Genomic DNA, 12,289 nt, shown 5'->3' on the forward strand with positions numbered 1-12,289 from the left:
TATTGTTTTTCCATCTTGTCTTTGTATACTTTCATATCCCGCTTTGCACCTTGTACTGGTTCTGTCCAGGGACCTCCAGATGCCTTAGTGGATAGTGCCATATTGGAAGACCTGAATTTCAATCTGGTCTCAGTTAACCGCTGTACAACGCTGGAAGCAAATCACTTAACTTTTCTAAGCCTCAGTCTGTTCCTCTATAAAATGGGTATAATAGTAGCACCTACCTGACAGAGTTGTGAGAATCACGTAAGATAATAAATGTAAAGCGCTTGATACACTTTAAAGGATGATATGAATGTTAGCTGTTATTGCTACTATTGCTACGGTGAGTGCTCAATAAATGCGTGTTGTTATGGTTGCTATGAGATGTATACACTGGGGAGAGGAGTAGGAAAGGTTATCATAAGGTTGGAAAAGTCCTGGTAAATCCCTCATTTTACAGAGAAGGAAGCTGAGGCCCAAAGACCCAGACCTAACTCCAAGACTCCAGTGCTCCTTCAACAACACCGTGGTTCCTTTTTCATGGACTACAGAAAAAAAGCACAGCAGATAAAATCTAAGCAGACTAAGGCAACACAATTATCAATCAGTCAAAATCTATTAACAGCCTACTATGTGCTAAGTGCTGAATTACCAGTATTCCTGGGGCAAATGGCCTATCCTAGAAGTTGACACAGCCTTGAGACAATCGTCTTTACCCCTTTACAAGTTTCTCCATTCACGGTACCATCTATTCCTGGTAACTCAATTAAAATTTCAGCCATCCTTGACTCTTCTCCTTTCCTATCTACCTAGTAAATCACCAAAATTTCCTAGCTCTGCCTTAAAAATGTGGCATTTTAGAGCTGATGGGAACTTTAGAGTCCCTCATTTTACAGACGGGGAAACAGAAAGTCAGCAAAGTGCCATGACTTGTCCAGCCTCATATAGCTCAGTCACCTAACTTCTAGGCTCCATCATTACAAATCTCCTCCACAAGTCTCCCAATCTCTCTAGTTTTCAGAAAATCAAAGAATTTGGGATCTGGAAGGGACCTTAGCAGCCATCTATTCCAATCCATAGGGAAGAGAATGCCTACCAACCATATGGCCATCTAGACGCTGCTAGAAGACCTTATGGCCTCTTGAAATTGAGGATGCTCATTTCCCTTCAGCTAAAATTGCTAGGAAGTATTCCCTGACATTGAATCACCATTAACTCTACAACTTCCACTCTGCTACCTGTTCTGCCTTCTGGGACCAAAGAGAGCAAGTTTGATCCCTTGTACCCATGTTGCTGTCAGACACCCATGTTGTGTCTGACACTTCATGACCCAATGTGAGATTTTCTTGGCAGACATATTAGAGTGGTTTGCGTTTCCTTCTCCAGCTCATTTTACAGATAAGGAAACTAAGGCAAACAGGAGTAAGTGACTTGCCCAGGGTCACAAAGCTAGCAAGTGTCTGAGGTAGATTTGAACTTAGGAAGATGAGTCTTCCTGATTCTAGGCATAGTACTCTACCCACTGCTTCACTTAGTTGCCCATCTTACCTATGATAGCACTTCAAATATCTGAAGACAGCTCTCATGCCTCTCAAATACTCTCTGGATAAAACTGCACAGTTATCCTTACATGACATGAACTGGAGACCCTTCATGATCTTGGCTGCCATTATCCAGATACTCTCCAGTTTCTCTTCCTCCCCCTCTGACCCTTCCTATACATCATCTTTCTAAAACAGCAAATTCAGGTTCATTCTCCTACTTAAATATTTTCAGTGGCTCCTCGTTACCTATAGGACAAAGCATAAACTCCTTAAACCAGCCCTCAAGAGTCCTTAAAATCAGGTTCCAACTTATCTTTCCAACTTCATCTCTTCTCCTTGCCTATATGAGTCATCTCCAGTTCTAGGCCCAGTGGTCTCATCACTGACTCCTAGGTATTTTCAATCTCTGCTTTTGTCCAGCCTCTGCTCTTCTGATCTGGATTCTTCTCCTCTTCCAATCCCAAACTCATCCCAAACCTCATATCCTAAGGACCAGGTTACTAATTCAAGCTTAGCACTGTATTTGGCACACAGTAGGTGCTTACTAAATGTTTATAGAATTTTTTTAAAAAAGAATTTATGGAACTGACATTTTTATTCCTCCAATAAAACCTCTCTAGCAGCCCAGTCAACAGAGATTTATTCTCTTTCTGATAACCCAAAGCACCTTGGCTGTACCATACTACAATAGCAGAGCATCTATATGGAGCCTGTGCATATAAGTTTAAATCCTGACTCAGTTACTTACCACAGAGTGACCTTGGGTAAGTCATTTCTCTGGGGTTTAGTAGCCTCCTTTGTAAACTAAAGAGGGTGATGAGGTATGAGGGCCCTTCCAGTTCCAATTAGTAAAAATATTGGCAGGATTTGTCAATATATTCTCCTGGGAAATTTCAAACTCAATATTTTAAAAAAATGAATGTTAAAAATTGTCCTTACATGTAACTAGGGAAAATATAATATTATTTTAAAAATGTCCTCCTGGATTACTTTAAATGTTTAAAATTATGGTACATATCTGAACTGTTCAGATGACTCAGAATATAGTGTGTTTCTCCCTTCCTGGAGGTCTTTAAGCATCTGCTTAATCTCTTATAGAGATTTTTACTCAAGTATTTTTGCAGTTCAGCAGCAAGCAACTCTATGACCCCATTTAGGGTTTTCTTAGCAGAGATACTAGAGCACCATTTCTTTTTCCAGCTCATTTTACAGATGAGGAAACTGAGACCAACAAGTTAAGTGACTTGCCCAGGGTCACAGAACTACTAAATGGCCAAGGCCTGATGTGAACGGAGGTCTTTATGATTAGGCCTGCTGCACTATGTCACCTATTCAAATATAGGCTGAATTAAATGGCCTGTGAGGTCCCTTTCCACTCTGAAATTCTATAAAAATGTGAAAGTGCGAAGATTTTGCTCACCTTCTCAACATCTGTTATATTTCAATTTGTTCTGACCACACAGACTTACAACCACCAACCTGTACCCCTTATTGTAGGATTTCCTCATATAAGACTACCCCAAAAAATCTAGAATTTAAAAAGACTCTTTAGATCTCACCTACTTTGCCATCTCTAAGGCAAATACTCACCTGTAGAAGTCATATTGTTCAACTAAGGGGAAATAATTTTCAATATATGTCTCAGTTTGAGTAAGATAAACCATGAAATCTGTTATTGTCTTCTGAATAGGAAGCCTTTTGACTACAACGGTGATATTTGTACCAATGGAATCCAAAACACTTTTGACATCTGAAAATAAACACATCTCTGTTATAAAATTACCCACCTGTGGGGGAAAACCTACAAAAACATCTCAAACGTCAAATGAAAAGCACAAACCAACACTAATATTGACCCCCGACCCACCTCACTTACATCTATCCTCAACACAAAGCCAGGGTCTCAGGCAAGTATGAATGCAGCCAAACCACTAAAAAGCCATTACTAACAAAATAACACTGTTTACACAGAACTGAGTAACGCAGAATGTGGAATCAAGCCAGAGTTTTCTTTTTCTATTCAATCGAGTGAAAAAGAAACGGTTCTTAACTTGGAAACGATGAAACCTTATACTGGCATTTCTTGCACTAAGAAAGCGGACCACCAGTCAGGTAATTCTCAAGGACATTTCTGGATGCCCACCAGGTGACTTAATTCTCAGGTGAAACACAGTCTATGATTTTTCTCAGGTTTCATACTGAGGCATCCAAAAGAATATGCCATGCCTCTCCATCAAAACAGATCTTCTAGCTGGAAAAATGCTGTTTTTTGGAAACTGAAATGAGTTGAAGATGTATCAGAAACATTCATCCCAGTAATGGGCTTGGGCCAATTACGCCCTCTCACAGAAACATGACCTTTTACAGAGAGGACGGGATCTCCAAAGTTGGCTCATCCATCAATTTCTACCTACCCAGGTGGCTTTTTATGCCACTAATACATACATGTTATGCCACAGGTCTCCCTGACTAAGTGTATTCAGGATCTATGACAGAGACAAAGGTCAGACATGGGACAGGAGCTCATTTCAGTGGTCTTTGGTGGGTTTGGAGGTCCACCATCTCTTGTGAAGATCTAAGTAAAAATGATGTGACTGGTTTATTTATCTTTTAGGAGACTATTTTCCTCTCATGTTCTGCCCCAAATTACCTTTTTTCCCATTGATATTTTCTTTTCATTTAAAATACCAAAACATACATAAGTTCCAAGTTACAAACTGTAGTAACATTATAATTATAGTGTTATTTTTAAAAAATGGGAACGTCATTAAAAAGGCGTTGCTAAGAGTGTAGGGGCATTACTTAACCTCAGAAGCAACACAGGAAAGGAGAAACAGCACAGTTCCTTAAGGGGAGAGACTGTTATCATATATTTCACATTCTGCAAAGGACCTACAACAATGCCCAAGTAGGAATTCTATAAACACTGACAGCTAATCGTATAGAAAAGCTTTGGCCTGTACCCTAATCTCCAGGGACCTAACCATAGCCTTGGTTCTTTGGCACAGACAGACATTAATCCAATCATTTTCTGTTCAAAGCTTTTCAGCTGTTTTAACGATTTCTTTCCCCTTTATAATAGTATGACTATGAACTTGATCCAATGTCACTTTTAATAACATGGTCTTTATCATCTCATTTAGTATTGTCTATGCACCAGAGCCAAGACTATCTAAGACTTCTCAGGAAAATGAGTAAATTACAAGTGGAGCATAATCAATTAAATTTAAAATGGCCTTCTGAGAAAACTCTGGCTTGTTTTAGAAAACTCTATCCACCAGGTAACATATCTCCCATAGTGTGGGCACGGGTATAACTTTGCCAACTTACAAGGAAGAGCTGTGTATATTGGCAGAACAGGTCCACAATGGAAGCAAAAATTAAATAGAAATTAGTAAGCAAGTTTATATGAGCATACTGCAATGACCAATAAACATTGTCACTATCTGGGGATGGGGCAGAGAAAGAAGATGAAAGATTTCATTTAAAAAATAAATAAATCATTTAAAAATCCATACAATGGGATAAAAATATTTGAATAAAAAGTGGTCCTTTTATATGAGTGCTCCTTTAATAAAAAGTGATGACAGTTTTACAAAAACTATGAATAAAACAGTATTTTATAAAAGAAATATATCCATGTACATAGACTATCTCCCCAACTAGATTATAAAGTCCTTAATAGTATATACCATGTATTTATCTTGGCATCTCTCCAAGCCCCTGGCATAGGCTTGGCACTTAATATCTGTTGAAATAAACCATGTTTTAAGGGTGATTTGACAGCAAATCTAATAGAAGAGGCATTGAAAATATGGTTTATGGTTTTAGCAATCAGAGAGATTCATCTAATACATATCGGTAGAGATTGCCTCTGTGAAGTTATCAACCTCACTTTATCAGTATAACACCAAAAAGAATTAATTATGGTACACTTCCTTGCTTATAGTGGCAAAGAGCCATATTCTACTGGAACAGATATCCAACTTTTAAGACAAGTGGTAATGTTTCAAAATTTCATCTCACTCTATGGAACCTTAAGCAAGAATTATGTGCATTTTAAATACCATTTCATCAGCATTATAGAAAATATGTTTTTCTTAAAAAGTTTATAGGAAAAAACAGGTGCATGACCTACCTGAGAGTTAATTGGTGCTATGAAAACATAATGCCAGATGAAAAACATGGGGGGTAGGGGTGGAAAGGGGTGCTAGGTACATAGAAAAAATAATCTAATTAGGACAAATAGAATAATAATGTTGGAATTTAATGCCACTTGAGTTCAAGTGTTGACTTAGATTGTCACCAATTATCTAACGTGCCCTTTGGGCAATCAGGAAAATGACATTATTCTAAGATCTGACATAATGGTGAAGCTTAATTATGAAGTCACTGCTAGGTGGTATTAGTTGAGTAAACACATGAGGTACTGCTTAAAAATATTCAACTGAAGAAAAAGTGAAATATCTATCAATGTTTATTTTGCAGATCCTCATCTGATAGCTACCATTTAAGTAATTGAAAGAAGGTTAATTTCCCAAGGATTTAAGAGTACCATCCCTCTAAGCACTTCTTTAATTAGCAGACCCAAACAAAAGCATTTTTCAGATATTATAATGTAAGCATCAGTCACAGAAATGGAAAATGACTGTATTTTATCAATCTCACCTGACAGAATATTCTTGGTTTGATTCTGCACCAAATTAGGCGTATCATTAAATGCTGCATATCCCTAAAATACATTTTGGGGAAGAAAAGGGATTCATACAGTAATGAAAAATTGGTTCATACTTATTCTTTAGCCTTGACAACAACATAAATTTAACACTTGACTTACCAATAAAAATAACACTAAAAACAACCAACAACCCCCCCCCCCCGTGCCCTTTTAGATTCTTTTTAAGTCACTTGCTAGGAAAGAACTTGAACAACTATCTCCAATAACAAATTCAAAGCAAATATTAACTTACGAATCCTAATGGCTATCTAAGGAAGACAGAGTGCCTTAATTTATATAGAGGTAGGGTACAAGATGTCATCACATAAATGTGTTCCTGAAAATTTGTCTGTAAAGTGAATTTCTGAAACATTTTTTAATTTTTTCCATTGTAAAACTGGAGATCTGTCCCCACAGGGAGCTGTGGAAGAGGTACTAGATTAAAAAAAATAAACTTTACTAGTGACAAAGTATACATAGAGTTAAATTTGAGATTTAAGAAACAGAATTCTTGAAATCTTTTTCAGATGTCTCTTTTAAAAGTTTGGATATTTGTTGAATTTCTTATCTGTTAAGTCTCTTTGAGTCTGTTATTAGCAGTTCAAGTATTCATTTAATATCCTGGTAAGTTTTTCAATTATATGAGCTATTTTATTGTTTTGCCCACAGAGGCATCAGAGAGTACAAAATAAAGATGACCATGATTTATTTTTTTTCACTAAGCATAAATTTCCATATATTGTTTGCTTTAAGTTAAGCAAAATCAGTGTTTGGCCAGATTTTTGTGTGTGCAATATCCTTTTCCAGTCATGCCATTATTAGATTATAGATCATATATCTTAACAGTCAGAAGGATCTTAACACAGTATCTTCAAGGATACTTCTCTATTTCTTGTATCTGCTCCCATCTGCTCCCATTCTTCTGTGCTGGATCACCTCCTACATGGAGCCATCCACTGAGGTTCTATAAAGAGTTCTCTCTTCTCTCTACATTCTCTCCCTCGATGATCTGAACTGTTCCATTGGTTCAAGTATCCTGTCTATTCAGACAACCCCTGCAATCTATACACTCAGAAAGAGTTTTTCTCTGGAATTTCATGCCTGTACCAACAGTTGCTCATTAGGACCTCTCTTCAGCTTATCTGACTGAACATATGCAAAATGCAAAACTGATGCACATCCCCCTCCCCAACCTTTCAATTTCTACCAGTGGTAACACCATCACTCCCAGTTACATGAGTCCTCAACTTTGGTGGGATCCTTGATTGCTCCCTTTATCCCTCATCTTCACATAAAACCAGTCACCAAGCCCTGTCCTTCCTAACATCTCTTGCATCTATCCCTTCAACACTGCTTACATAACGATGATGCCAGTTCAAGCTCTTATCTTGACTGAGTTTGCTACTGTAATAATCTAATTGATCTCACTGCTTCCATCCTCTCCTCACTCCAATTCATTATCTATATGGCTGCCCAAAAGGGGAAAAACCTAGTAAGGTCACCTCCTTTGCTTAACAATCTTCAGTGGCTCTCTAGTGCCTCTGAGATAACATGCAAACTCTTCAGTCTATAATTCGATTCTACACTGCCATAATGACCTATTTTATATTCATTTTTTTTAATATACCCTTATGTTCTAGCCAGCTCAACCACTAGACTACTCCAGCTGTTCAGTAAATTTGGTGCCATTCTTTCTCACATCCATCCCTTTCTACTGACTATCCTTTAAGTCTAACATTTAGTCTGGCCTCCCCTCTGACTCTTAGAATCCTGTTTCCCTCATGTTTATCACCTCTTGTGCAAAGTTTTTCTCCATTCCCCGAGCCCTCTGTCCCTCTCCAAATTATATTATATTGTGTCATCCATAATATCCACACATTGGATGTTTCCTAAAAATAATTCTAACAATAATAGCTGACATTTATTCATGTAGTGCTTTGTAAAGGTCATCTTATGTGATCCCAACAGCAGCCCTATTAAAGTAGGTGTTATTATTATCTCTAAGACAAGCAAAGTAAGGGGCAGAGATGTCAAGAGTCGTGGCCAGAGTCACAAAGCTATTTAGATACTTGAGATACAAAGACACCTAAATCTTAGGTGATAATGGAACACGGGTCCTCTTGACTCAAGGTCCAGTCATTTATACACCAAGAGCACAGGTTCCCTGTGAAGACAGCACCTATTTTCTGGATGTCTTCTCATTCCCAGTGCTCTCATCCACAGAACAGATATTTAAATATTTACTGAACTGAATTAATGAACTTATTGATCCAGCTAACTCATGTGGTATAAGTAACTAAGATTATAATCTCCCTGAGGGCAGGGGGTATCAATGTTAAAATTTGCCTTAGAGAATACAGTGTTTAGATGCATGAAGATCAATAACAGATCAATAAATGAGCATTTATTGAGTCTTTACTATGTGTCAAACACTGTGCTGGGTTTACAATGAAACAATTCTTACTCGTAAGGAACTTACATTCCAAAAGGGCAGACAAATAACATACAAATGTATAATACACACAAAAATAAAATGAATAAATTTGAAGAAATACAAAGTAGCTAAACATACAAGGGAGTTTTGGGATGGAGGGCTTTAGCAGGTGGGGAAGCAGGAAAACGTTCCTATAGAAGACAATACTTGATCTGCTTCTTAAAGGAAGAGGAAAGGACAGAGTACATTTTCTTCATGTGGAATGGCCAGTGCTAAGGCTAGAAATGGAGTGTGTGCATGTGTGCGTATACACATAAGAGGTCAGTTTGAATGGACTCCAAAGTGCAAACACTCCCATTATATTATGCATACAAAGCTAATTTTTCATATATACATACACACATATTTGTGTTATGTGTGTGTATAATGTCTCATACTTTAAGGTATCTCAGATTTCATCAACGTGGGCATTCCAGTAGCTCAATGCCATCCATGCCATCTCATCCATGATATTTCTGTTCATCTCCTTACTACAAAGAGGGTCTACTTACTGGTCTTATTCTGGTTCTTTTAAAATTTTTTGGGTACAGTTCAGCAGTTGAGCTATCCCTTCTTCCAGTCGTAACTACCTTCCTTTCTTTCTCTTATCATATATTTCCACCATGATATCCTTAGATATACAGCTAACATTTATCTCCTTTTGCAATGAAACCAAAATTTTATACTGGAAATTAATTAGAAAATTTGATTCCATTAACAAAAACTACCTTGACTATGAAGTTAAAGTGAATGAAATTCACTTAAATGAAGTCCCACTATAGTACAAGGAAAGCACCTTACTTTACAAAGCACAGAAGCCTACTTTCTAGCAGGTTATCTGAGGCTGCAAAGGTTTTAAGGGAGACTCATCACCAGTAGGCTGATTATTTGATGATAGATTCCCTGAACATGGCAACTCAAGAAACAAATGTAGAGCAGTCATGTTCTAGACTACATATAGTCTATCTATATATTTTGCATATATGGTATACAGAATATGTGCATATTTATAAAAAGGACTGCAGCCTATTAGAAAGGAGGACTTGTATATGGTAAGAGGTATCTAAGATATTGGTGAGCATCTATGAGCAAAACAAAAAAAAATGGTGGCCAGTCTAAGGGCAAAGTCTAACAGGTAAACATCCTGAGTTCTCCATTAGTATTTACAAAATATTAAAAGCTCTAGGGGAATTACTCTAACAAACTGGGAGGATTCTGAATGTCAGATTTATGAAATGACATGGATAAGAATAGCAAATAATAAGGTAATGGTAGGACCCAGCAGGAAGCGGTGGAAATAAGACCAACAGGGAAGAGATTAAGGATGAAATGAAGCACTCAAAGTATACAAACCATCTACCCAGTTGACATTAAGGACTGAAATTATCCTAAAGAAATCACCCTTTTACAATTTCCTCCATGGTTGTAGCTCCCCAACATTTCACTGTTTCCTCTCTTGCCTCTCCTGACCAGACCCCCCAAAATGCATTTCAAGTATTCTAATAAATAATCAGGATAATTTGTAGTAATTTCTAATAACATACCTTTTGGACCAGACTGGCTAAATCAATTTTAAGAACTTCATTGACTTTGGCAAGCTGTGAGGTCACTGGTGGAAGCTAAAAAAGGGAACAGATCACCGCCCCCCCCCCCCCAAAACAAGTCAAAACATGTAGCAATACTGGTCATCAATCATTAAGACAATCAACAAGCATTGATTTACTGAGTTCAGACACTGTGCTAAGGGTTGGGAAAGAGAAGCAGAAAGACACTCCTCAATCTTCCAAGGGTAGAAGTTCCCCCCACTAACACGTCAACAACTTGTCCCTTGTGTTTTCTTCAGTTACTTGGAGCCACTGAGAGTTAAAGGAGTGGTTCACAGTCACACAGCTAGTATCCAGACACAGAATTGAAAGCCAGAATTGCATGACTCTAAGGCTGACTCTATCCAGCTCGCTAACAAAATTACATATGTACAAATGTGAGTGGGAGGTGGGAGCATATGCCTGTAATCTAGAAAAGCTGAGGCTAGGGGGTAGGGGGTGGTATTATCCTGAGCTGCCACAGGGTTAATAAGCTGTCAGCATTAAATTAAATTGGGCACCCAAGTGGTAAGCACCCAGAAGGTTCCAGGCTGCCAAGAAGGAGTAAAGAACTGCAGTCAGAAAAAAAATGAAAAAATATATAGAAATATAGTGAGATTAGAACAGTAAATGACTGGGCAAGATAGTCTCAAAAACAAAACACAAATATATATGTAAAAGGTCTTATAATCTACAAAAAAGTCCTTGTCTAATAATAAATGTCGATTTTCCTCTTGGTCATGTTTGCATTACATAGCACTGAATATCATACAAGAGGTCTGCATTCATTTTATTTTCCCTGGCTGCCAAACTGAAAAGGAACATAGTGGATGATAGTTTCAGCCCATAAACTACTCTCCTCTTAGAATCAGATGGCTAAGCTTGAGTAGTGAACCTCTACCCTCACAGATGCAAGAACTCTTCTTACCCGACTGAAGTTGGCATTGATACTCAGCTGGTTTAACGAATTCCTAATAACATTGCAGGTAGAGGCGGCCTGAGCCCCTGCGCAGGCAGCAGGATCATTGAGGGTATTGTTCAGGTTCTCTTTGGCAGTGGTCAGATTGGCGCTGAGTTTGTTGGTACCCTCTTGCAGGATCTCCATGGAGGCACTCACATTCTCTAACGCCTCTCTGGTTTCTCTGATTGCTGGAGGCACAAAGGCATACTTTTTAGGAAACAGGAGCCATTTACTTGATGAAACATAATCAGTTCTGTTACCGACACCAAAGACGTAACTATATATAACTAAGGGACTCTTATGAATTTGAATGTCCATTTTATTTCAAGAGGCAATCAGAAATATATGATGGGAGCTGAAGGCAGGGAGAAGAAAAAGGGCCATAAAGAAGCAGCTTCTCTCTTCAACCTTGACACACAGATTCTCTCAGAGCCCTAGTTTTGGTTTGAACTAAGAGACAATGACTGGTGCCAACTACAGGACAATAATGGCATCCTCGCTGCTCTGAATGAGATTCTGGGAAACATGGGGTTGGGGTTAGAGTCTCCATGATAGGGATCACAATGTTATGTTTCTCCACATCACAGAACTGTGTCTCAAAATCTTACCAATCCTTCAGTGTTCAAAGCTCAGGGCAAATGTTACCTTCATCAGGAGGCCCTTCTTTACAACCCCTTAGAGAGAAATAATCCATCTCCTTCCACCACCCCAGGAGACTATAAGTCTCTAAGGACAAAGGATACTTTATTTACTTCTGTCAGCTCTCTCAGGACCTACCACTATAATAAGCACTCCATAAATGTATGTTTAATTGGATGGAGATCTTGACAAGCCCTATAAATTCAGCTAGTTTGGGTCAAAATTTATACTGAGAAATATTTTATCTAAACCCATAAAAAAAGAATCAAATGCCTAAACTTCTAGTATAACATACAGCTCTCTTACTTGCTTTTCCACTTTCTTGGACCAATAAGATTATATTGATCAGATTCCTGGCCTCTAGACCTAATTTGAAATTAAGAGATGGGA

General features: G+C 38.1%; 1 protein-coding gene across 11 annotated transcripts in view; it reads right to left on the reverse strand.

Annotated features, from left to right (window-relative positions):
* PROM1 (prominin 1) overlaps positions 1-12,289 on the reverse strand; it is a 145,901-nt gene that overhangs the window by 33,752 nt on the left and 99,860 nt on the right. For all 11 annotated transcript variants that reach the window (XM_072620309.1, XM_072620308.1, XM_072620315.1 and 8 more), the window contains 4 exons: positions 11,228-11,448; positions 10,261-10,335; positions 6,195-6,258; positions 3,117-3,276 (listed from right to left, as the gene is read on the reverse strand). In XM_072620309.1, the coding sequence (XP_072476410.1) occupies positions 3,117-3,276; positions 6,195-6,258; positions 10,261-10,335; positions 11,228-11,448 (520 nt within the window). The remainder of the gene's footprint in view (positions 1-3,116; positions 3,277-6,194; positions 6,259-10,260; positions 10,336-11,227; positions 11,449-12,289) is intronic.

This window comes from Notamacropus eugenii, chromosome 6 (genome assembly GCF_028372415.1).
Source record: "Notamacropus eugenii isolate mMacEug1 chromosome 6, mMacEug1.pri_v2, whole genome shotgun sequence".
NCBI classification, from domain to species: domain Eukaryota; kingdom Metazoa; phylum Chordata; class Mammalia; order Diprotodontia; family Macropodidae; genus Notamacropus; species Notamacropus eugenii.